Source organism: Canis lupus, chromosome 38 (genome assembly GCF_048164855.1).
Source record: "Canis lupus baileyi chromosome 38, mCanLup2.hap1, whole genome shotgun sequence".
Lineage (NCBI taxonomy): Eukaryota > Metazoa > Chordata > Mammalia > Carnivora > Canidae > Canis > Canis lupus.
Genome location: NC_132875.1, coordinates 5,435,801 through 5,462,955, shown reverse-complemented (window position 1 = coordinate 5,462,955; position 27,155 = coordinate 5,435,801). Strand labels below are relative to the sequence as shown.

The following is a 27,155-nucleotide window of genomic DNA, read 5'->3' as shown; positions in this document are numbered from 1 at the left end:
AGAATTTTGCAAATATTTATATTATCAAGCACTTATTCTTATGTATTAAAGAGTTGATTATGTATTTACCTGTTATATAAACTCTTGAGTTCCTTGAGAGCAAAGATAATGAAGGTCTTATTCATGCCTGGCACATAATAGACACATATTCAATATTTTGCAAATTAATGAATGAATCCACATTGAATCTGAAGTATCTTACACAAATCATTGGTACCTAATCTAAATATACTAATTCCATATTACATAAAGCCTTATTAATGGGGTCTGAGCTTGGTGAGTCCCCCGCCCCCCTACAAATTAGTCGTAAGTTTATTTTCTCATCCACTGGTCCTACCTCTAACATAGTCAACTTATTAGCAATATAGCTGCCTGTTACTGTGTGTCAAGTTTATGGCCACTAGACTGTGAGTTCTCTGAAGACAGAACGGAGTCTTTCCATATTTGTTATCCTTTCCATACTATTAGTTAGAATATAATTTCTCCATCATATGGCTCAGCACATAGAAAGCATATGGCATGAAGTGATGGCTCAATGTGTTTTGTTGCCATGGTCACAGATCACCGTAAAGAAACCGGTAGTCCACAGGAACTGAACCTATAGTGTTGAATCAGTGACTACGATGCTCCTGGCCTCCGCCAATGGGTGGTAGGACTTCATCACCATCCCAGTCTTCTCTGCATCCACCCCCCCCAGTCAGTCCCTCACTTGTAACTTTGATTTCCTCTCCTCATATTTCTATCAAACTGTCTCTTCTCCAGATATAAAAATCTTTAAAACATAACCTGACTTCCTCTTACTTCATTGAGGCCAGTAACTACCTACCTTTCTCTGCAAAGAAATGGAGGCTTTCCATGAGGGGCACTTGCATTTTTTTTTTAAGCTATAGAACTCTGGTATGTATGCCTAAAGAAATGGACACTGTAATTAAAATATAAAATGTTACTCAAATATTTCAATATAACCTATTTTGTCTCTGAGATCTCAGGTAAATAAATGCTAATGTGTAAGGAAACACACACACAGAGTTACTTCATAAATGCTGCAGCAGGAACTGTGTCCAATCACAGAAAAAAAGAGACGGCAGTGTGCAACTTAAATGAGAAGGAAGAAAAAAGGCAAGAGAGGGGAAAAAGTATAATCATTGAAACTTTTAAAGACAGCAATTTAAGCAAATTGCCATATCTGCTTTTAGAAATGAAAGGGGAAGAAAAATGCTCATTTCTTTTGAAGGAAAATTGAGTAGGTCAATCGTCTCAATAACCACTAACAAAAGACTGGTTTGGGTGGTTAGGGAAGCTGCTCAGTAGCAGGTATTCATTGAATCTTGTAATAATTTCACTCACCACAAGCTGTGCAAGAGAACCAAGCACTGTGTAGAATGCAGCCTGCTAGGTAACACATCAGCAGCTGAGGTGGAAAAATAAAACCCGCAACCAAATATTTCTTGAGCTTTATCGCGTGATTATTTACTCTAAAGGCAGGAAGCTGTATATGGAGCCCATTGAAAGCACATGAGCAGGTGAGGTTTCAGAGTTTAAAAAGCACATAGAGTACGCATGTAGTGTAGGGCTGAGACTGATTGACACCGGGGGAACCCACATTATTCAAGATGTGTCATCTTAGATGGTAGAGTGGTCATGAGTCCTTCAACTAGGGCTTCCGGGATCAGTTAAGCTTCCTGAATAATTTACTGAGCACCTACGGTATGCATGACATTAGTAAGCGGCATGGGGAGTATGAAGAGGAGAAAACATGCTTCCGGTCTATAAGGGACCTCTACCAAAACTGGTATCACCAAACAGACCAACCATCACACCACCCAGAAACAACTGAATAGTTAGAAAAATACTGTTCAAGCTAGACGGTGCTACAGGATAATTTACATAAATAACAGTGGAAGGAAGGAGAATTGAGGGAGCTCTTCGGAGAAGGTTTCCTGCAGAAGGTGAGAAATGGGGCCATGGAACACAATGCAGATCCGAACCCTGTTTTCTTGTTTCCTTAAATAGCTGCACAATTCAACAAGATCAATTAATAGTTAAGACTGTAGATTTTAGGAAAGGGGGTTTTATTTCAATGTTATTTAATTTCATTTTAACTAATTAATTAATTAAGAGAGTGCCCAGGTGAAGGGAGGGACAGAGAACCCCAGGCAGACTCTGTGTTGAGCATGTGGAGCCTGACGTGGGGCTCAATCTCACGATCCCAAGATCATGACCGGAGCAGAAATCAATAGTTGGATGCTCAACCAACTGAACCACACAGGTGCCCCTTAAAGTTACTTTTAAAAATGGAATAATTCGAATTATCCACCAGAGCCTAAAGACAGCTTTATATAGAACACGAGCAGTCTGTATCAACTGGCTGATTTTTCTATCACCGTAAGTAAAATCTCACCTAATTTTTCCTTTGTAGAAAAGATGCTATGGTCTAACTCAAGAAGAGCTAGAGGTATAGCCACTTTGGAAAACAGCCTGGTAGTTCTTATAAAATTAAATATAAAGTTACTCTATGACTTAAGTCCTAGGTGTTCACCAAGGAGAAGTGAAAATCTATGTCACACAAAGATTTATGCACAAATGTTCACGGTAGCTTTATTCATAAGAACCCCACACTGGAAATGATCCAAATGTCCATCAATGGATGAATGGATAAACAAATTGTGGTATTTTCCCACAATGAAATCATATTCAGCAACAAAAGGAACACATTTTTGAGCCAAGCACCAACGTGGGTGCATCTCAAAATACTATTTTTGAGATTTTATATATAAGAAGGCTGACACAAAAGACTACATTCTGTATAATTTCATTTACATGAAATTCTAGAAGAGAAATGATACCATTGTGACAGAAAGGGGCAGGGATGATGTGTTGGGGGGGGTGGCAGTGGCTGTATCGGGGCATGAGGCAACTTTTTAGGGTGATAGAAAAGTTCTCTATCTTAATTGAAGTGGTGATTGGGGGAGATACATATATTTGTCAAAGCTCATCAAACTATACACATAAAATAGGTGCATTTATTTATGTAAATTATACCTCAAGTTGATTAAAAATACAAACTAAAAAAAAAAAGAGGCAACATTCATACTTCAATATTGAAGTAAAGGCTCTGACATATTTCCCTCACTGAATCCTACTTTATTTCTTGATTTAGGGAACTGATCCACTCCACCTTTCAATACCACTAATGTCACATGTGATACGTGTCAATCTAACTTCAAGCAAACCCATCATTCAGGGACCTGAGAGCTCAACAGGCCAAGGCTCACGGAAGGAGCTCTCTTTGGGGGGCTCTGCTGTCAGGTGCTGAGAAAACACAGAGTGGGGCACACGTCTCAGGGCTGCCCAAAGTCAAGGCCAGGGGGTCCTGAGGTACTTCTGCTGGGCAGGATCCACTTGGACGTGTCCCTTACTTCCTAAGCCTCCTTGGATCTCAGTCACCAGCATTACCTCCCATTTCCCCTCATAATCCTCCTGAATAACCTACAGATCGTCCTTCTGAGGGGCCGAAAACACACACGGGCCTTCACCCAGTGTCCCTTCTGTGGGCCCCCCCGTATGAAGCTCTGGGCTCCACCTCAACACGTGAAGGAAACCGGACAGTGGGAAACAACGTGTCCATCCCCTGGAGGTGGGCGAGCCTCGCCCTCCTCCCCCCACTCGGCCTCGCTGACTTCCCGTCTCGCGCCCCTCCATCCGTCCATCTTGTCTACCTCGTATTAGGTTGACAATTATTTTTCTGACTTTCGCAGCATTTCCTGGCTTGTGCCTTTGTTCAAAACCTATGTCTCTTCCGGAGGATAACGCGTGTGTCATTGTTCCTCGGGTGGCTTTCTCCCCTCTCTTTATTCGGGGAGCGGAGGAATGGATTCTCCTCAAAGAACGAGGATGAAAGGGGGAATTAGATGGAGACGAGAGAGCGTGGAATGAGAGAGGAAGGTGTCAATTAAAAAAATGAACCCCACCGCATCCCCCTCTTGACAGGTGGGGTGAGTGGAGCTGACAGCCGTCGCATTAGCTGGCTTTGGTGGAACCCTCGTGCCTCGTGGTCCCCCGAGCTCCAAAGGAGTGATTCCAGGCCTAGCGGACACACTCACACATTTTCACTTGGTGTTCCAACGCCTCCCCCGCAGCTATTTCTAATAATGGTAATTATAATGATTTGAGGCTTAAGCAGGGCAATTCCGGCCTGAAGGCAGATTGTAATGAAGTAGTCAGGGTGAAGGGAAGGGAGGGGGCCGCCGTGGAAGGGGCCGGACGGGCCCTTTCAGGCCTTAACCAGCTTTGTCTAGTCAAGTGCAACCGGGGCAGCCTAGGCCGCGGGCCCCAAGTCGCAGCCCGCCCCGCAGGACAGTCAGAACCCGGTTTCTGCGGGGGAAGGGGGATCGCTTACACCCGCAGACAGGCCAGGCTGGCTCCCGGGCAAACCGACAGCTCTGCGTGCGGCCACTCGCCCCGGGCGGTGGCTGGAGGCCCGCCTGCCCTGCCCTGCCCTGCCCTGCCCAGCGCCTCCCCGGCCCGCCCGCCGCAGAGAACACTGTCTTGGAGCCTTGGCCGGAATCCAATTACTGCTGATATACATCTTCTCTGGACTCCAAATGGCTCTCTCTGCCATTGAAGGATACCCCGGAATGTTGAAAACTTGTCCTGATTGCAGAGTTAATGGTCATGTGGTCCCCGGCTCTGACGGAATGGCCTTAGGGGGAGCCTTGATGGGCCTCCCCAGTCATCAGGGCCACCCCACCTCTCCGCTCAGCCCTTATTAAAGCCATTCGTTCTGAAAGCTAAATGAGTATGTTTCCTCTTCAAATGCTCGAAAACAATAGCAGCAGCCAGCGCTCCCGTAGAACAATGCCGGCTTAATCACCGTTCTCTTTCCTTCTCCCTCCTGCTCTTGGGCTCTCGGCTCCCACTCTCCGCAGTAAGGCCTTTACCTACCTCTCCGAGCTTCCATACAACAGGCGTATGAGCACACGCAGACGGGCACACGCGCATCCGTGCTATTTACAACAAATTTCCAAAGTGCAAAACACATGCACGTTCTAGATACGCAATAACCTACAGAATTTAATCCCACTATGTCTAGATCAAGCGTATCTCTGCATGTTTATTTGTGGCCCCTCTAAGCAATCCATAAATTCTTACGCTGCCAAGTGTTGAATGAATCCGGGAATCTAAACACTTTATTTTACAAAAGGAATATCTGTTTTTTCAAATGATCGTGGCGTTGCAAATACGGAATGTACTTACATTGTGACTGGAATAGAGATGAGCTAAAGCTACGGTGTGTATATACATAGCTTATGCAATATAGTGTAAATAATTGCATAAAACATAATGAAACAAATTAAGCATTTAAATTAAATTTTAACTGGAAATGAATACTTTTCTAATAGCATTAATGAATTATAGAAGCATTTAGAAGGTTCTCTGTTTCACTTTTCACCTAATTTCCATAGTTCTTGCTATGCAGCTCAGAAAATAATGCCATGATATTATCTCTTTATTCCACGTTTCCTTAGTTCAGAGATTTTCCTAACGTAATTGGTTTCATTGGCAAAAGGCAGCCCCACAAAGATTCCCTCTCCAGATCACAGTACCATCCAATAGAGCTTTATCTTTCCCATTCTTCAACATTTACATGCAGTCCAGGCACCTAAGTAAATACTGCCACAGAGAGGAAAAATGTTCAATATGTCAAACTTTATTTGTTACTCTGGGTAATGGTGTATTATTAGTTTTATCACACTATATAATTCACTAGTACAGGTAATTTAACACCACGTTATTCTCAGGGCCTAGTACTGTGTGTGACATACAACAGGCATTCAAAAAGTATTTGTTAAGTCGACGCCTTATATGATAGTCATATCACATAAGGGGAAAAAGCTACCCAATCCCTAAACTTCAAGAATCAGTACATGGTGGGTCACGGCAAACACATCATCTGATGGTGATGGCGTGCAAAACAAACAAAATCGCATTAAAAGAGAAATTCAAATCACGAAGTTGATTATTCAGACAAGAAATAATAGGATTATTTAAGTAATTTAGCATGGCAGTTTTTCTATTTTTTGGATTTTAAGCATGCAAATGAGTTGCCCACTGAAGTTGATTTTGGTCCATTATGTACAAGAGATGTTTCCTTCAAACCATCGCTGGTAATCGGGACCTACAATACTATACTTTTTACAACAAAATTCCAGGAAAAAAATGAAAAAGGAGATAACTTCAAAATATAAAGCACTAGCATCTGATTATTAGTGCTGTACATCAAGTGCACGCCCACTAAAATCTCATACAGCTGAATGTCCTTTAAAATCACAATCTGCAGGCCCGCCGCTGGGCCAGAATTCAAAGGCTTTCTGCAGAGATTTGAAAAATGGCAACAAATGAAAGTATCAGCATCTTTAGTTCAGCATCCTTGGCTGTGGAGTATGTAGATTCACTTTCACCTGAGAATCCTCTACAAGAACCATTTAACAATGCTTGGAAATATATGTTGAATTATACAAAGCTCCAGATTGCAACATGGGGATCCTTGATAGTTCATGAGGTTCTTTATATCTTGTTCTGTTTACCTGGATTTTTGTTTCAATTTATATCTTTCATGAAAAAGTACAAAATTCAAAAGGATAAACCAGAAACATGGGAAAACCAATGGAAATGTTTTAAAGTACTTCTCTTTAATCACTTGTGTATCCAGCTTCCTTTGATCTGTGGAACTTCTTATCTTACAGAGTATTTTAATATACCTTATGATTGGGAAAGAATGCCAAGATGCTATATGCTTTTGGCAAGATGCTTTGGCTGTGTGGTGATTGAGGATACCTGGCACTATTTCCTGCATAGGCTCTTACATCACAAAAGAATATATAAATATATTCATAAAGTTCATCATGAGTTTCAGGCTCCATTTGGAATGGAAGCTGAATATGCACATCCTTTGGAAACTCTGATTTTTGGAACTGGATTTTTCATTGGAATCATGCTTTTATGTGATCATATCATTCTCCTTTGGGCATGGGTGACCATTCGTTTGATAGAAACTATGGATGTCCATAGTGGCTATGACATTCCTCTGAACCCTTTAAATCTGATCCCTTTCTATGCTGGTTCTCGGCATCATGATTTCCACCATGTGAACTTCATCGGAAACTATGCTTCCACATTTACATGGTGGGATAGAATTTTCGGAACAGACTCTCAGTTTACTGCCTATAATGAAAAGATGAAGAAGATTGAGAAAAAGATTCAATACATATCTCATTAAACCATCCTGAAAACACACATCTATCCTGAATTGAAGCAAATAGCGAATGTTGCTTCTGCGAATAGCTAACATTGCTTCTGCGGAGCAGAAATAAACATGTGTGTTGGCTGCTAAGTGATACAAAGAACATAACAACCTTTAATTATCTTCCTAGTGGAAACTTTTTCCACTTTACATAAATGTTCTGTATGTGTAGAAATAAGTAAATATATAATGAAGTATGATTTTCATGAGGAAGTTGTAAAGGCCATGTTGGTAACCTTAAAGAAAGGTTTTAAGTAATGGAAGAAGTATCAATCTGTGTCTTTCCCCCAGTGACACCATAGGCCTGAAGTTAAAATTGGTCTCTAAAATCTAGTAAATATATAGTGGCTATTTCAGTATCTCTTAGGGTGTTGGACTCATGTTGAACTAAACATTTTCTAGAATTTGCCTAAACATCAAAGTATCATGGGTTGAACCATATCAATCAACAGTGAGAGTGAGGCTGCCAAATCAGCAACAGCCCGCCCCAAGAACTTCCACTCTTCTCCTGAGCTGACTGGTTTGGGGTGATTTTCCTTTGAGAAGTCCTTTTGGATTGCAATGTACTACTGATATCTATAAATTAAGGCATTTCCGAATTGTTGTAAATGGAATATTTTAGTCTAAAGGTTTTTGGGTTACTTGAATTTTTTTTTAAAAAATTGAGCTTTATTTCTGCTCTTTACCCTTTCATTTTTGTATATCAAGTTTTCATTATACTTAAAACTGTATCTTGAAACATTGTGAACTGACTTGCTGTATTTGTACTTTGAACTATTGAAATAAATGTGATTTTGTCTGAAAAAAATCACAATCTGCAAACGCATGGAGTAAAATACAAGTGCATATACATAACGAACCCACACCTACACAACACAGCAACATATAGTATGTAAGGACACGCATGTACACAATAAAGCCCAGCAATCCATTTGTCAATGCGTCAACTAAAGAAAAAAATGAGTAGAATATTTCTGTGGACATAGCAAGAAACAAACACAAAAAAGGGTCTATTTTTTAAAGCACATTTTAATTGTATAAAGGTTATTTTGCTTTAATTGATTAAGAGGTTTAATTAAGATTTAAAAATATTTCATAAAAGTTAAAATTTCTCTTATAATTATAATTAACTCAACTATAAAGCTGTTTAATAGTTTTCCTTTTCTAATTTATTGAAAAATTAATTGGATAGAGTAAAAAAATTAGTTTCAATGTTTCTTCAGCCCTCAATTAAAGTTCCTTTTATGTTTTGGTAGTTCCCTTCTGTCAAATTCAAGACGACCTTACTTATGAACAAGGAGGTTACTTTTTTATAAACATATGGGAGTGCATATCCCAGTATTCTTTTTCTGCACCAACAATCAATGCATCTTTTAGAATTGCACAATCAGGAAAGATCTCTGAACCCGACTTTGAAATGATTCTAGTCCTAGGATTTTCTTAGATGACATGAAGACCTGCCTCACCGCAACAGAAATATCCTCCTGTGTAAGAAGAAAGGTGGTAGTGGGAACAAGACTCTTGAAAGTTGCCCTGCTAGGCACCCAAAGGTGCACATGACCCAGGGTTCCACAGTCCAGCAAGCAGGAGGCACCACTACGTTAATAGTGGTACTCCCCCTTGTGAGATACAAGAGTGAATGAGACACATGGCCTGGCACCCTAAGCCCAGAGTTCTTAGGCCACTTGATGAGTCGTAAACACCCTGAGGTTGATGGGGTCACCCAACAAGTAGATAGAATGAGGTCCATCTGCAGCCCATCTGAGGTTAGAACTCTATAGGAATATCAATATCTAAGGGTCTAATGGAGAAAGAGAAGCCCATTAAAGGGAACAAAATCATTCAGAATCAAGAGGTCATGAAGAAAAGTGTTAAACACAGCAACGATAGAGGCCCAATAAGATGAAGACTGTAAATTACACATTACATTCAAGCAGCTGTGTGGCTTTGGTGACATTATCTAGAACAGTCTAAGGATGGGGCAAAGGAAGACTGTGATAGGCCGAGAAAGATCAGAGGTGGATTTCTGTCGTCAAGCATTGGAATGACAGGAGGAAGGGAAAGACTGACTGTGTAGCTACAGAAGGACAGAGCCACAGATAGGTTCCTGGAGGTTACAAAAGACTTGAGAATGCCCACGAGCACACGGAAGACAAACAGAACCACGGATAAAGCCAAGGACCAGAAGAGAGAAGAGACTAGCATAAGGGACACAGGGAGAAGAGTCACCTTCATATAAGAAAGGGACTACCTCTCGGAGGAAGCAGAAGAGGAAGGTGGAATATGGATCCGTCTGGAGATAATGTGGGGGGAGATTAAGGGATTCTGAGATCAAAGGGTTCAATTTTCTTCATGAACTAGAACCTAGTGCCATCTGCCAGGCGGAGGCCGCATTCAGGGTTAAGAAGGGAATCTGTTTTAACAGTCACTAGGGCAACCTACTTCTCCGTAAGGCGTGGAAGTGTTAACTGGCAGAGCTGAGAGCCCAGGCGGAGTCGGGGAACAGGTATTTGGGGTGGCACTAATCTCCCATTGGACGGACTGGGTGCCTGCAGGATGCTTAACCATTCCTTTATCCGCTTCTCGCTACAGAAACCGGCCCATGTGTTAAGAAGGAAAGGTAGTACTTAGAAAGAATGGATGACCTGGTGCCGATTGCCAGCCCCTTCTTTTCTTTTTGCTCCAAATTACCTACGGTGAACATCTCAGATGCCTCAGCACCGATAAGGAATTTGGCTTCTTTATCAGCTCACAAAGCCAACAGTGTAATAACAGAAAAAGAAGACAAGGCTGGCTCCCACATCCGCCGGGAAGGCTGGTGCTTTGCGCATCTCTTTGCGGGTTGACCGGGCCCTCTCCCCAACAGCAGCCCTGTCCTTCTGGTGGCCCACTGTGTAGGGAAGGGCCTGGTAGTTGATGCCCTGTGAGGGCCTGAGCGCTGACCCTTCCCGCACCTCTGGCCCTCCTGTCCCGCTGGCGAGCTGGAAGGTCAGGAAGATTTGTGGCAGCAGGGGCCCAGGCGCCATCCACAGACCTGCAGAGCGCACGCAGGCCGCCAAGCCGTGCTCACTTCTGTGGCAGACTTCATAAGGCTCCGCTCTTTGACTGGCGTTGAGTTTATGTGAAAGTAATTAACAGTAATTAATCCTTAATTACAGTAATTAGCCAAGTCGCAGTAAATTAAACCACATCTGGAGCAGATGAGGGCTTCCGAATGGGAGGCAAAGAGAGGCGACAATCGGGAGATGCTGAATTCATCTGACAGCATCTGATTAAGCCTACCTGTTGCTGGCGGCCTCATTTGCATGTTGTTTTTGTTTGCATTTCCCAGTAACCCTTTCAACGGCTTTCATGGTGTGGACCTCTTGGTCCCTGCTTAACTACCAGTTAGGCAGCCCTGCTGCCATGAGGCCAGGGAGTCCCTTCCAATCCAGCAGGGCGGTTGGGTTTGCCTGGGCTTTATTTATATGTTTCCCCCCCCCTCCCTCTGAACAAACAAAAATATAAATAGCAGGGACCTCATCAAGTGACAGGCTGAAATCAGAGGGGAAGCCAAGCGAGATTTTTTTTTTTTGACTGATGAAAAGGGAAGATGATATGAGCCATTAACATGTCTGATGGGGGAAGGAATGCAAAGAGTAGGAGGAAGGCAAAAGACACTTGGAAAATAGGTCAAGTGGGTCATCGCTGGTAAAGAAGTTTCTAGAACCTACAGAGAGGGAGTCGGTCTCCAGAAGACCTATTGCCCATACGTCAGAGACACAGACATATGTGTACGAGTGCATGCATGTGCACATATACACGCACTGCATTGGCAAAAACACACCGGAGTCTTCGACTTTTCTGACCTCATTCTGATGAGCATTACCCATCCATCCATTATGTTTTTCCACATTTAAACAAAAGAGTAGACTCAAAGTTCCACCATCCAGAGATCGGTGTTGACAAATATGAAAAGGAGAGAAAATATGGCAAAAATGTTGCAATAAATGGTCATTCTAGTTGCTTCTTTAATGCCAAGGGGGAAGAGCCAGTTGAGTTCATTTGATTTTGTCCCCTATCGCTGCCCTCGACTTGACCACGCTTATGCAAAAGCAGTGCATTTTCTGCAAAATGAATCGTGGAGTCTGAAGTGCCAGGTTGTTCAGATCCCATTTTAGCTGTGGCAGCTCAACTGAGGAGTCCAGGGAGGGCCAGAGACCCTTTTCTTCAGTAAAATATTTCACGGGGAGATGGGATTGAACCTTTTCCAAAAGGCAGGAGAAGGCTGAGGGAAAAGGGGAGAGGAGAGAATCACCTCCTTCCCCCAAAGATTATGCCTAACTAGGTCATAAGACCCAGGATGAAACAATGACACTATTCCACCCTATTAATGGAGAGGTCCCAGGACACACACTCCGTACTATTGGGGTGGGCACTAGAGAGGTCAGGACACCCACATCCCGACTTCTGCTGCACAACTGTCATTGCTAGGCCACAGCCAACAAGGTGTGTCAGTGCTCTAGCATGGGGATGGCTCTGTCCTTCCTCATTGATGCCACCAACTCTGGGACAAATACTCAAGGTTATGTCCATGGAGAGGAGCAAAACCAACCAACGAGAAATGGATTCACAGACTCCATGCTCTAACCAGCTGATAGACCCGCCATTCCTACCCTCCTACAAACCCAGCTCGGCCTCTCCTTCCCTCACAGGGATGTACGTGGATGTGTCTTTAGAGGTCCTGAAGCCCTCCGGGTGTATCCCAACAATACCAGAGAGCTGCTGCTTCCCAGATGTGCAACATGAGGCGAGTTAGAAACTAAGTCTATTTCTAAGTGTGCAAAGTGAAGGGTACTGATGGCACCCACATCATCACGTAATTGACAGGATGAAGGGAGGGAATGGATGTGAAGTGTGGGCCACGGTACTCGGGGCACAGAGACTTTTTGGTGATAGTTACTTCTTTCTTTCTTCCTTTCTTTCTGAGAGAGAGAATACATATGAGCTAGGGGTTTGGGGAGGGACAGAGGGAGAGGAAGATGGAGAAGAGAATCCTAAGTGTGGAGCCCAACGCACAGTTTGATCTCACAACCCTGAGATCATGACCTGAGCTGAAATCAATAGACCCCTAACCAACTGAGCCATCTAGGCGCCCCTGCTTCTTCTATTCTTATTATTATTACCATCAGTCCTTTGCTTATTACACATATGTGAGAAGCAGCACAGACTCCCGAGCCAGACTGCCTGCCTACATTAACTAAATATGCCACTTATGAGCTGTGTGACCTCAGGTACGTTAATTAACTTCTCTGGACCTTAGGTTCTCTAATTGTAAAAGGAGGATAATATTTATACCTACTTCCTCTGCTTCTTTAAAATAATTGCCTGAAAAACACTGAGAATCACCCCAGTCATATAGTAACTGCTATATGAATGCTGCCTATAATTAGAAATATTAATTATTTATATATACAAACATCTATAAAGACATACATATAGACCTAGAGCACACGCACACACATATATGCAATTCCTTGAACTCTCTACATCCATGTTAAAAGCATTTATTTTTAATTTTTTTTTATTTTTAAACATTATTTATTTATTTGAGAGCGAGAGGGAGAAACAGGCTTCCTGCTGGGCAGGGAGCCTGACATGGAGCTCCATCCCAGGACCCTGGGATCATGACGGGACCTGAAGGCAAAGGCTTAACTGACTGAGCCACCCAGGTGCTCCCATATTAAAAACATTTATATTAACTTGTGAGACCCTAGAAAGCAGGCCCAATCTATTGTTACCCTCATAGATGAAGATACAAATATAAGTACGTGGATAAATGTCTTCAGTAGGACCCTAACCACTACATAGTGAGTGAATCTATCAATAGGACATCATTCAGGGAAAATTCGCTTTGAATCAACAAAGGTACTCCAATCATTTGGAGCAGATGCCCCAAATTTATTTCCTACTTACCGTGAGAATTCAATCGCATATTTTAGTTTTGCTTTGGTAAACCTCCAAGGTCAGTTACCTAATATTCCTGGACGCTGCCTTGAAAATTCTGCCTTTTGGAAAAGGCATGTTCCCCATCTTTGTTCAGATGTCCTAGCAAACGTACTACAGGGAGAAGCGGCGGTCGCAAGTTGAGTGGAGAAGAGTATGAATGCCTAACACGGGGCCGAGGAGCCTACCAGCAGTAACCCTACAATTATCTTGTGGTTTCCTAGAAGTTATAATGAGCTGACCCATTTGGCGTATCAAATTCCTCCTGACTGGTTTTGTAGTTCTCACCCATGCAGAGACATGGCTCTGTGAAGAAAAATAACAGGCCATTTAAGCTGAAATATGTTGCAGTGGGTGGAGAGAATATTGGGAAAGAGATGCATCCTGCAGTTAAAAATTACTCAGTGACTCTCAACTGGTTTGTAAAGTTAAAAACCAGAGGCCCTGAGCAAAAAATATGCATTTTTGAGAAAACAAACAAATCTGTAGCTGAGAGGCAGTCCCTCCTTCTGTTGAGTGAAGTAGGTTTAGTTAACATTAATATCTGTATTTTCTGCATCTCCCCCAATTTCATTATTCAGGCCATGTCTAAACCCAGGATAGGTTATAATTCTGAATAATGGGATATCTGCTGCCTGTGGGGAAATGTTATAATGATAATAAATAATTTCTGAAAATTATGAATTCCTTCTCTGCTTTTGGCTCCATTTTGGAAAATAAATAAATTCTTGGTTTGCCCATGAAATGGAAATGCTGCATGTGGGCTCCTTGCTCGTGTCTCCGAGAACCACAGCCTCAAACGGTTCACCCATCTTAGAGTCACCCCCATTCTCACCAGAACGCGTAGGGGTGAGCCATCTCCACTTTTTGTTCATTGGTTTCTCTTCTCATACCCTCCACAGAAGATGATGCAGGGAGGGCACAAATGTTGACAAACCCCACTGGAAACACCAATGGGGTAAAAGCCTCCCTCTCGGATGAGGGACAGGTGATTTTTCCCACTTGCCCCTTACAGGTGCAGCACTAACTGCTAACTTAGAAGTCTGAGCAAAACTCTCTGGGGTTCAAATGACAAGCAGCCAACAAACCATGACCTATAACCAAATTCTAGCCACTAACCAAAGGCTGTGTCTGTAACACTGAGTCAATCTCTAAATCTCAGTAATAAGAACCAATCGCAACCATGTGAGTGGATGGGGCAGGCCAGAAGACCCACCCAAGAGCTACCACCGCCTGCTCAGATGCACTAAATGAAGGTAATTTGCCCTTTTTACTTTTTAAAGTATGTTAGTTCTTGAAAAGTGCACTTTATTAAAATGGACTGTATAGGAATTGTATTACTTGGAATTATAACCAAATGGAGTTTTATTAACGTGACATAGTGAGTACTAAAGAAAAGTGCACATGCACAGTCCCTGACTTCCAGAATCTTCCAAAGGAAACCAACAGAAATTGCAGGTTCTCTGAGATGGTAAGACGGATATGAAGGCCATACATTAAACAAATACATAAATTAAATAAGTTAATCACTGAATTTCATTACATATTCATTATGCGCATGCCAAGGGGCGAGTGCAGTAACTCACCCTGGAGTTGCTAAAGGGTCAGAATATTTATTCCTAGGGGTTTCTAGCTTCATAAACCCTAAGCCCGGCATTAAGCTTTAGCAAAACTGTAATGCTATGCTGCATGGCTTGGGCACCTGACCAAACTGAAGCGATCAAAGAGAGTAGCTGGAGGGAACCCAGAAAACCAAGGGGAAGGTTTTTTTCTCCTGCATTACATTAGAACGAGAGAGGCTCTTGGAGAAAGCTGATGCTAAGATGGAAGTGGAGCCCCAACTCAGCGCCTATCCCAAGGGATGCCGACGATGTCACTGCCCTCAAGACGTGTCTCAGTTTCTTCCTATACAAAAAATGCACTGTCAGCCCCACACAAATACTGCTATAAAGTCATGAAGTAAGGACCACCACGAAGAATTATTTCACCATTGGAGATGCAAGGGATGCTTTTACCAGTAGAGCATTATTTTGTCATTACAGGTTTTAGGAAGTACTTCTCTTCCTAAAAGACTTCCTAAAGACCATTTCTATACTCCATAGACCTCCATTTCATACTCAATAGACTTCAAACAGTGCTAATTCAATGATGAAGTGAATGCCCATGCTCACAATTTTATATAATTCCTGGAAGTGGCTTCAATATGCACCTATTCATATACCCAGATGTGACCAGGTTTTGTTGCTAAGGTGTTATTGGGTTTTGTTGTTGTTGTTTGGAGTTTTTGTTGTTGTTGTTTGTTTTTGTTTTTGTTTTTTTTTTTTTGGTTAATTCATTGGTTCTACCCATATTCATGGCTGAATGCCACCTGGTTAATTAAACTGATCCTACGGCAATCGAGCTTAATTACTGTTTGCATGGCTAGAATAACTGGGCTGGCAGGGTCACTGTCCAGTTATTCAGGTAACATACAAGTAGACTCAGCATCGTCCTTTCCATTCTCTCTACACCAAGCTCACAGCAAAAAAAAAAAAAAAAAAAAAAAAGACGTCAGCCTCTGCAAACCGTAATCAACATATTCAAATCAGCAAGATCCCAGTCCCTAGAGGAGGCAGCTATGGGTCCACCGAACTGTTTGTATGTAAAGAGAGAGATTACAAGTAAATATTGTGATCATTCCATATTTTCATCTTGTCAAAAACAGATTCCACTTTTAATGCTAAAAAGGCCATACAGGAATCCAGGTAGTATAACACTTTTCCAGCAAGATGGCATCCAATTGGGCAGCCCGGGTGGCTCAGTGGTTTAGCGCCTCCTTCAGCCCAGGGCCTGATCCTGGGGACCTGGGATCGAGTCCCACGTCGGGCTCCCTGCAGGGAGCCTGCTTCTCCATCTGCCTGTGTCTCTGCCTCTCTCTCTCTCTTTTCCTGTCTCTGTCTTTCATGAATAAACAAATAAATAATTTTTTAAAAAAACTTAAAAAAAAAAAAAGATGGCATCCAATCACTCAAGGCAGACAAAAATTTTCAACCAAACATGAGAGTAGGAAATTCCAGATGTGCTTAGGTGGTTACATTTCATTTCCAAATCCTCTAGGTGGTTGTCAAAAGCTCCCTCTACCAACTGAAGAGCAAGACAAAGCAAATTCCATCATGGTGCCAAGCACTCTAGATGTCTTGAGCAAGTCACCTTCATTCTCTGTCTTGGCTTTCTTACCAAAAAATGATGGATAGCTACTTCACAGTCAGGATTTACTTGTGTAGGCAAAACGCTTGGAAGATAGGAAGCCAGGCATATTACAGGACCATTATTTTGGCCCCCAAATGAATTTGTTATGTGTTGGGCCTCAGATGTTTCTGATTTGCACCTTAGTCGGAGATTGTGAGACAGGCAATGGCTTATGGGTTGCTGGGAGCAAGCTAGAACTTTGAGATGTGTTTACAGGGAATCAGCCCGTCTGGCAAAGCATCAGTGGCTGAGAAGTTAGTTACTTGTGGGAAAGCAGAAGGGTGTGCAGAAGTTGAAGCCACAGAAGCGAAGGCCCATTAGGAGAAGCACGTGGATCAAGAGACAGTAAAGAGAATTGATGTTGTCTGTGAGGCCCTGGGTACCCACGGAGATTTCCCACCGGTACAACTCCCTCCCGTTGTTCCCTGAGAAGTGCGTGAGCACAGAGGCAGACCGAGCAAGCCTCTCTAGGAGGGACAAATAAACATCCTGAAGACTCAAGAACGTGAAGTCAACGGAGCCTCAATGCAACCCAAACCTTTGGGGGTTTATGCATTATTAGTTTGTATCACGGCTTCCAATCATTTGTCCCTTTAGAACAAGAACTCTCAAAGACCTGACAAAGAGGAACGGACACTTGCACTTCCCCATTTTGCTTTCTCACTCTCTGCAAGCCTCCACTGGGAAAAGGAGATGCCATGCTTAGGAGGCTGAAACACCAGAAGGGATTTTCTAATGAAAAGCACAACCCAGAGATCCCTCTCTCACTAGATAGAGCACCAGAGCATTTGTCTTTCGAAGCTGAGGAGGACCAGTGCGGGCACCCCCTACAGATACAATAGAGGGATCCCAGTCAACGTCTGCAGAAGACAGGCAAAATGCCCGGCAAGTGATGTCAACACACCAGTGATAAGCAGAACCCCTGCCTCTTACACCCAGAGAGACAACAAAGACAACATGAGAGTTGCTTGAAAGTAGCAGGCAGGAAAGGCAGAGCAATTCAGACGCGGATCGACCAGTCCCCGTCCCTGGATGAGGCACTTGGGCTCCTCTCCCTTCCTTCTTTGTGGGCTAGGAATGGCACCAAGAACAGCTTTTCAAGTTATGGCCAGGCCAGGGGCCTCTGCAAGAGCTAAAAAAAAACCAGGATGCTAGATGGGAAACACATCATTGCGGCTGTCGAGGGAAGGTCATTCGCATTTGCTGTGCGAGTGTCCGCCTGTGTGTGTGAGAGACAGCACTCACGAGGCGGAAATATAAGACACTGGAAGCTCAATAAAATGCCTAAATTTCTGGATTTGATTTACGTCCTGGTGACCTGTACAAAAGAGTGAAATTTCTGGGGCACTTGGGTGGTTCAGAAGGGTCAGCATTTGCCTGCAGCTCAAGTCATGATCCCGGGGTCCTGGGATCGAACCCCACATTGGGCTCCCTGCTCAGCGGGGAGTCTGCTTCTCCCTCTCCTCCTTGCTCATGCTCTCTGTCACTATCTCTGCCTCTCTCTCAAATACATAAATAAAATCTTAAAAAAATGGTGGTGGTGGGGTTCTGATGGAGCTTTCAACGGACCCCCTGCCACAAGGATACACAACCCCATAACGACCGACAGTCTCATTTCCAGTTGGAGTAAGATCCTTTCAGGGCCTGGGAAAGGGGACTCAAAACCAACTAAAATGCTTAGTTGGAGCTTCTAGGATTAGTTCACATTTTAGGTGAAAGCACCTTCCTTCCGGTAAGCATGGGCGTGCAGGTGGACAGACCAACAGGCCAGCGACCCCTAACCCGCACGCCGATTGACACGATCTGGGGACAGAAGCCAAGCTCGGTAAACACTCCCCACACTTCAGCTCCTTCCAGGCTGTGGGTGCTGGCCCTTCTTCTCATCTGCATGGTTCAAATTAATTATACACTTTAATTTCATGAATTATTAATTTGATTCTGACTCGGCAGCTTATGATTATCCAGCGCTACAGACTATACAATTCCAGCTTCATTAAAACATCACCAGCTGCCTGAGAGACAGACATTAAGTAGGGGAGAGCAATAATAAAATTAAGCTTCCGGCGCATAGCAACAGAGTCTTCTTCTCCAGCCGCAGGCAGCACAGGGCTCTGCGACCTGGCTGGCCCAGGCAGAGGGGGAAAAAGTCCTTGCAGACAAGTCCACGCCCTTCTCAGAATGTGCTTCTTGGCCTTCCACCACGCACACAACTTCAGACGGTCAGATGGCATGATGGGGAGAAGGGGGGGGTGTTCATCTGTCGATCTCTCCCCTCCAGCCCCTTCCATTTGCCCACCACCCACGCCGGTCCCACATTAACTCTTTGGGAGCTGCCAATGCTCCGAGCGCAGCCAGTCTGGCCGCCACCCAGCGTCTGCCCAGGCCAGAGCAGTGCACAAGCCTCTACGGCGCCCTGCCTCCGTCCTCCCTCTCCTTGGCTCTTTGGGTTTCAGGAGAGGCAGTAGGATGATTGGAAAGGGACTGGGTTTTAGTGGCGGCTTGGAATTTGCCCAATCCAGCCAGTTACTGCACCATTCACAGATCGCATGTGCACAATGCCTCGTCTAGGGGCCTGGTGCTTGTCAAGTACTCAGTCGGTGCAAATTCCTTATTCCGTGTTCACATTTACAAAACGAGGGAAATGAGGTCATCATCTCTCAGGTTCCCAGCAATGCTGATTTCTGTGGAAGATGTGCTGTTCTTACAAACCTCACGATGCGGAGCCAGAGTTGATAACTCTTTCCCAGAAATTCTGTGTTTCCTTTTCACAGGGAGCATTAAAAAAAAGAATCACATAGATATTACTCAATGAGGTCACTGCCATAGGTTTGAGCTGTATCCTCCTGGAAAAACCCTACGCGGTTACTCCTCAAAAAGAAGTCCTAGGTCGATGGTCATACCCTTCTTCAAAGAATCCGAGAAACCACTGGCTGCGAAGACTACAGCCCAGCTCAGCCAGCATTATGGGAGTCAATGGGAGAAGAAGGGGAGACAGAGAAAGAGGGAGAGATCCAAGCCCAGTATTTTCCTTCCACCTCGTATACAAAAAGCCCAGTTAAGAATGCAGAACCCTCTGTGGATTAATACACTCTTTCAGATGAATAAAACCGCAGCACTCCCTCCCAGCAACATCGTGGCAAAGCAATTTGTAGGAGGAAAAGGTTGGAATTTAGACATTCCCTTTAGCTGCTTCAGAAATCTAAGGACCTCGAACCCTGTGGGATTTGCAATCGATGGAATTAATTAAGGGAGATGCCCAACACTCTCCACTAAGTCATCAGCAGGTACAGTAGACCTGAAAGTCTATAAAGAAAAATGGAACGGGGTGACATTGAAGGAGGCAGTAAGGATTAAAAAATGAGCATCCAACGGGGAAAGGCACACGCCCATTGATCGCGGCGTAAGAGATTAAGGCTTCAGTGAACGGCAAGATGATCCCGTAGCAGAAATGGTTACAGAGCACGAGCATAAGCCCTGCAGATACGTATAATCAGTGACAGCCAGGCAGCGCCACACAGGGGGCCACCCGCCAGGGAGCCTCGCACTGAGGGTCAGTCCAGGGGTAAGATGCAAAACTGGGCCTGAGACATTAGGGTTTTATAGGATAGGGTACCGCCTCCCACCATGTTGTGACCTATTGACTGTCTATTTCCTTCACTGACATGGAAGCTCCGTGAGGGCAAGGGTTTGTTTGCCTGTTTCATTCGCACTGTATCCCTAGTGCCTAGGATACAGCCTGTCGCTAAAAGACGCTCCATAGGGCGCCTGGGTGGCTCAGTCGGTTAAGTGGCCTTTGGTTCAGGTCGTGATCCCAGGGTCCTGGGATCCAGGCCCAAGTAGGGTTTCCTGCTCCATGGGGAGTCTGCTTCTCCCCCTCCTATTGCCTGTTGCTTCCCTTGCTTGTGTTCTCTCTCTCTCAAAAAAAAAAAAAAAGACTAGCATCTTAAAAAAAAAAAAAAAAAGATGCTCCATAAAGTTCTGTTAAATGAACAGATAGATGAACAAATAAATAAAACATTCTAAATGAAAATATGCACCCTGGCTAATCCCCAGATGGGGTTCCCCATTTTCCTAGGGCAGCCTGGCAAGGAAAGGGGAACCACAGGGAGCTACTAATGAGAAATTAAACACAGCTGACCTGTGAACAGCGTGGGTTTGAACTGCGCAGGTCCCCTTATCCACAGAATTTTTTTTACAGTAGGATATTCTCTTTTTTATGATTTTCTTAATAACTTCCTTTAATTCGCTTCATCCTAAGAATACAGCGTGTTACACATGTAACATACGAAGTATGTGTTCATCAACTACTTGTATAATCGGTAAGGTCTCAGGTCAACGGGAAGCTATTACGTTTTGGGGGAGACAAAAATTATACGTGGATTTTCCACGGTGCAGGGGGTTGGTGCCCCCAATCCCCGCTCAGTCCAACGGTCAACCGCAAAACGCTCAGCGCTCTTACCTGGGGAACATTAGGGAACCTTTAGTAAATTGCTCTTTCAGGCCAATGACAGCAAACGGAAAAGTGAGAGAATCCAGATAAATGTGTTGGAAGGTATTCCACACGGGAAACAACTGGGCTGTCATAGCAGAGCACCGCAGCTCAAAGAATTCAATTGTTTTTGCTTTTAAGTCATTATGCTTCTACCTCCATTCTCTCCCCAATCCCGTAGAAAGAAAACACACACACACACACACACACACACACCAAACACCACCACCCAATTTTACAGATGGAGTCCCTGAGATTTGAAGCAGTGCCCTAAAGAGAACTCAGGCCACACTGGGGATCAGAGAAAGTCTTAAGACCCTGTAACTCCCCAATTCATATGCAACACAGTCAAATGCCTGCTCCAGGGCCCGAGGATGGAGAAGAGCATGAGTCCCATATTCCTCGGTGCACAGCTGACCTTTCTACCACAAAGCACAACTCAGAAAAAGTCCCCGGCATGACAATGTCAAGAAGCAAATTCCAGAAATAGGAATGGACAGTCTGCCATGCACCTGAGAAGGCTCACGGACTCTTGGGATTGGATGAAACCTTTACAGACACCCACACCTGCTTGGCCTTCTTCTCATTGGTCCAGGTAAGTAGAATCAGATGCCCACCTAAGACATCCTGACATTCTTTCGGAAAAAGAGACCCCCTCCCGCTCCCCACAAGGATTCCCCTAAATTTGTCTTTTGTTACAACACAGGTGTGACCACTGTGAGTATCCCTCAGAAAGGAAGCTACAGAAGCCCTGCGCCATCCCACAGCGCCACTGGAGGGGCAGCACCTTCCCTGGACCGGAGATCACAAGCCAAACAAGCAATGTTCCACTGGGCATCTGTTGCCTTAACAGACGTCTCACCACATCCCTGCCCAAGTATCACTTGCGATTCACACCGAAGAAGACACTAGCTGGGGTCTGGGGGGCCAGGGGAACTCAAGCTTCAATGAGATTTCTCCAAGTGAGCCCCGGTTTGGGCCCTGGCTGAAGGCAACCTCGAGAGGCTCCTATTTGTGTCAGCAGGTGTCAGCCTGAGAAGTGGTAGCTTTCTGTTTCGGTGACTTCTTCCAAAGGTATGTTAAAAGGCCCCAGGGCTCTTGGGTTCATCCCTGAGTCCGAGGGGCAGCGCTCCCTTTGTAGCCAGAACCACCATGTGGGGAGTGAAACACTGACTTTCCCTACAGAGAACAAACATCAGTCATATAATCTAAGAGTCTCTTGGAAGGGGTCAGCATGTTCACATAGGGATCTTCGGCACAATGGGGGGCTTAACACACGGTAAGAAGATCTAGTGATTTCTGCCATCTAGGAGCTGAGAATCCAGACAGGGTGAAGCTTTCCATAAGCCCATACATCTGAACATTGCCTGCTGTCATTAGACCCATAGGACCATAAAAAACAAAAACAACAAACAAACAAAAATTAACAAAAAAAAGAAAGGAGAAAGAAAGAAAGAAAGAAAGAAAGAAAGAAAGAAAGAAAGAAAGAAAGAAAGAAAGAAAGAAAGAAAAAGAAATGGAGGAAGGGAGGGAGGGAGGGAGGGAAGGAAGGAAGGAAGGAAGGAAGGAAGGAAGGAAGGAAGGAAGGAAGGAAGGAAGGAAGGAAGGAAGGGAAAAAATATGCAGAACAATGAAGGAAGGATTTTCTGAAACAGAAAACACAATCTTTCATTGTTTTCTCTGTCTTCTTAACAAAAACACACTGTTGGACCTGTCTGGACATGGGGACTTTCCAGTTTCCATGCGAGGCTGGACATTTTGCATTCAATACAAATTAGTTCCTCAAAATCAGAATCAATTGTCATAAAATGTAGGGAAGTGTTTTCCCATGGGGCAAGCATTTGTGGTACAACTGGAAATGTTCAACTTGATTATAATGCTTCACGAAAAGGTCAGCATGGGATTTCAGAGCTTTACCTTGAGGATGTTAACTGTGTTTGCAGGCAGGGTGAAATGGGGAGAGTCGGTCTGCCCAGGCTTGTATGTCCACATCACTCTGATCACATGTCAAGGGCCAGCAGCAGACCGTGGGCTTCAGAAAACAAACCCGTGAGTACACGTGCATGGACTCACGCATACCCCCATGTGCTTTCAGGAGCCAAAATACTTCCAAATGCAATGACAGGAATGGTGGGCCATCATCGGGGTGCTCATTGAGCAGGACAACAACAATGTTCCTATATAATAATGTAAAGCACCGGATCTCCATTCGGTGGGACACGGCACAGACTCACCCAGGGAGCTTTTCAAAACTGCACAGGTCTGGGATGATCCAGGATATGTACAATTTTTACAAGGTCTACAGGTAATTTTAATACACCATACATCTACTCCCTCGTTTCCTGTAAATGCTATATGGGCAACTCCAGGGGCGCCCGGGCGGCTCGGTCGGCTAAGCATCTGCCTTTGGCTCAGGTCACGATCTCAGGGTCCTGGGATAGAGTCCCATGTGGGGCTCCCTGCTCAGAGGGGACCCTGCTGCTCCCTCTCCCTCTGCTCTTCCCTGCCCTGCTCCTACTCTCTCTCTCCTTCCCTCTCTCTCTCTCAAATAAATAAATTAGAATTATTTAAAAAGTGAACTGTATCAGGTTCATGGAGTTTATGTTTTAAAAAAATATTGTATTTACAACTCCAATTAACAGCCTAAAGCTTTTACTCAGACCAAGTAAATACGGCTAGCGCCCCCAGACCCCCAGGTTCTGGTCGAATGTTTGTTGGACAATCTCATCGCCTTTGGAATCAGGGCTCATAGTCCACATTTTACTACAGACATCAAACTGTCAGCTTCCCAACCTTCCCTCTCACAGGACAAAGTAGAGACAGAAGAACTTCCCCTAACTTCACCTCCGCTTTAAACCTGCAAGAGAGGGAGTACAGAGAAAAATGGCTCAGCGTGGAGTTGCTTGCTGGGGAGGCACCCCCCTGCCCCTTTGTTGGCTCTCACAGACCAGCAGGCCTGTGTGGGGCTCCTTTGCAGCTCGCGGTCATCCCCAGCTTGTTCGGTTTATCAGATCTGACGGGGTCACCAGCCGGGAGCAAGGCTGAGTAGAATTCTGAAACACTTTCGTTATCAACCAAAAGGTTGTCATTTGGCCAGTTCCTGAGGGTCAGCCCCTCCTTCTTCAGTAAACCCAAGTGTGATTCCACAAGAGGGAGGCCAGTGGACCACAGAGACGGAGACTCTAGGACTCCAGTCTCGGTTTCAGAAAGACCTAACCTCTATCTCACTTGCAACTCAAATTTTCCCATTCCAAAATCTGAAATTCGGAAACAGAGCGCTCTCTCAAAACTAGCCCCCGATGCCACAAAGAGAAGAGTGTGTGGCTATCTCCACCATCGTTATGTAACCTCCAGATGATCAGAGTCAAAACCAAGGTGGAGTCTCTGGCGAGCTCTAGCCAGGCAACCTCTCTCATCAGTGTTGATTCCACAAAGTGGCAGAGGTGGGCTTAGCTCATCCCTGAAGCCTGAGCAATCCAAGGATTGGCTGCTGGAGTGCTCCCTAAGTCGATTCCTCACAAAAATTAACTATTTTCCACTGAACTAACTAAAAGAACTTAGATGAATCAGAAAGCTCCAGGAACATGATCTATCACATCGCTCTCCTTACCTTCAGAACAGATTATATTTACAATTCCAACCAATAAAACCTTTTAAAACCTTTTAGATGGATACTCATCACGTGACAACAACGAGAACCTACAGAATCATTTTCAAGACTACATTTGTCACTCAAATCCTAAATCCTCCCAGTTGTCAAGTATCCCTCTTAGACCTACAACATACCAGAGTTAGCCCTACAGAAGCGGCATCCACAATGATGACGGTCACCACATCTTGACCTCTCAAGGGTTCCCAAATGGGATCCAACTGGGAAGCTTCAATGGGCAGCAGCTGATTTTCACCCCAGGCACGGCTGTCTTTAGGGGTTGGGGGTGACATCTTTTGACAGAAACAATCTGGATTCTCCAAAATTACCCTGAACATGCTATAAGGTCAATATAAGATATTTTTCTACATTAATCCATATGTCTAAGTTAACGTGTTAAAAAAAAAAAAAAGGTAAAACATACTGTTAAATGGCAAGTTCACATTTTTAACAAAGTATGGTAGCTCAAGAAGCTGACTTAACTCCATGACTTAAGCCTTATGCACCTTGGACAAAGTTTTTAACTATCATGAACCATTCAGAACTATTGGGGGATATGGAACAATACTGGTATTTTTTTTGAAGATTAAATAAAACAATACATAAGGTGTCTGGCGCATAAGCACTAAACAGACTGTGAATATGTTAAGTCATCGTCATTATGATCATGAATGGAGATTGATCTTCTCCTTAAGGTCATACTAGGTGCTGTTATTAATAATGGACAAGAACTGGATAGAAACAGGTATTAATTCCAACCTAGTGCTCTGAAACCACAGTCTCCCCCTAGTGGAAGCCTATTCATTTGTTTTTGAACTGATGGGCTCAGCCAAGGCAACCGGTTTCCAGGCAGGGCTAGACGAAATAAATGCTTCATTTTGTTTCTCCGTCAGAAACGGGTCCCTAGTCCATGTAGGGGATATGTCTAGAGAGCGTTTGTTCTAACTTTCTGGAGCCAACACACACCTGCCCAAGTAGCTGGGACCGTGTACTCCCACCATCCTGGAGCTACTAAGGCGGTCCCAGCTGCTGCTGGAAGTGTTTCTAGATGCATTATTTATTTGAACACCTGCCTGACAATCCTAGACCGAGCTCAGTCTTGGAAGGGAGGGGCCACTGGGACACCCAAGGACTCCTTCCCCTCATGGTTGCATTTGCTGGGCTATATTCATCCTGTGGCCACGAAGGGGCTTCCTCTTCCCCCAGTCCGGTTCTGACTGCCCCCCACACCAGGTGGATAAAAGTCTTTGAAGAAACACATCCCCCGCTAAGTTCTTAAATGAAGGCTCTCAAGGAACCCAAGAACCTAAAGCCAATGCCATGCCCATGCAGGTGAGACACAGAGCAACCCACCCAGGCAGCCGAGAATATGTCACCCTGTACTGTCCTGCCCATGGTGCCACACTCCTAACCAGTACCATTTCCTTTATTTTTTACCAGAGGGGAAACTGAGATATAGTAAGAGCTACTACAAAACCATCACCCTCTTTCCCATCTTTCTGCCTTTATTTATTTGGTTTGCTTCAAAAGCAAGGCCCATTCTTCCACCTTATGCTGACTTCCATCCTACCCATTTTTCAACTCAGAGCCCGGGCTCCCTTCCCCTACCATAAGTCCCCCCCACCACGACCCTGCAACGTGAGTGCTCTCCACCTCCAAAACTGAGCATCATCTGTATCACAATTTTTAATACTTTAACTACGTACCCCACGGAGCTAATCCCACCGATGGTGTCCTTTGGTCTTACAGGGAAGATCTTGATTGTGTATGTTTTGTCTTTTTTTTTCTCTCTTTAACTGTTTGCAACTCAGGAGCAGGCCCCTCCCAGATGCTGAGTGTCAGTCCGAAGACTCAAAGCCCCTCTCGAAGCCACACGGCAACCTCCCGCTACAAACATGTTCACGGGAGGAATCCTTGCCGCTGGTGCCGAGGGTGGGTTCACCGGTTAATGCTTTTGCTGCACATTCCGCCTGGAGCCAAATTGCCTAATTTTTCAAAATTTTAGTCTTCCTATTTTGTTCAAGGGGGTAAGGATCTTATTATTTATTTAACTCACAGGAGTCGTAAATGACTGGATGTTTAAGGAAGGTTCTAAGATCTCAGCATGAATGATGCGGCCTCTGGAGCACAGCACCACCGTCTTACACAACACGGACCAGTGGGCGGTGTGTTCAGAGGCACACGCATAAAAACACTACTTGGCAGTCGCCACACACACCGTTTTCATACGATCTGAAAACATCGTGCTGGCACAATTCATAAGTAGGAATGTCTTTATATTTAATGACCCAAATATGCCAGTCACGTGCCTCTGAGAAGCAAGTTCGATTCAAAAGAACCCAGCCGACCCCCTCCCCAAGTAATCTCTCCGCCTTGGATTTTGACCCTCTGAACGGCCACCTTCAGAAGCCTAGGTGGACAATCAGCTTTTGTGCATAGTCCTCTCAGGGTGATGGGGAGACAAGCCTAGGATACAAAGGGCCCTGGTGACAAGAGTTAAG

General features: G+C 44.4%; 1 protein-coding gene and 1 pseudogene across 8 annotated transcripts in view; one reads left to right on the top strand and one right to left on the bottom strand.

Annotated features, from left to right (window-relative positions):
* The window catches only part of PBX1 (PBX homeobox 1), a 325,769-nt gene that overhangs the window by 143,754 nt on the left and 154,860 nt on the right, over nt 1–27,155 (bottom strand). Inside the window, exon 1 of one of the 8 annotated variants that reach the window (XM_072814607.1) lies at nt 13,259–13,418. The exons of the other annotated variants lie outside the window; for them this stretch is intronic. Within the exon in view, the coding sequence (XP_072670708.1) occupies nt 13,259–13,277 (19 nt within the window). The 5' untranslated portion in view covers nt 13,278–13,418. Of the gene's footprint in view, nt 1–13,258; nt 13,419–27,155 lie in introns of those variants that run through there. 8 annotated transcript variants of the gene reach the window in all.
* Nucleotides 6,070–7,406, top strand: LOC140626726 (methylsterol monooxygenase 1 pseudogene; annotated as a pseudogene).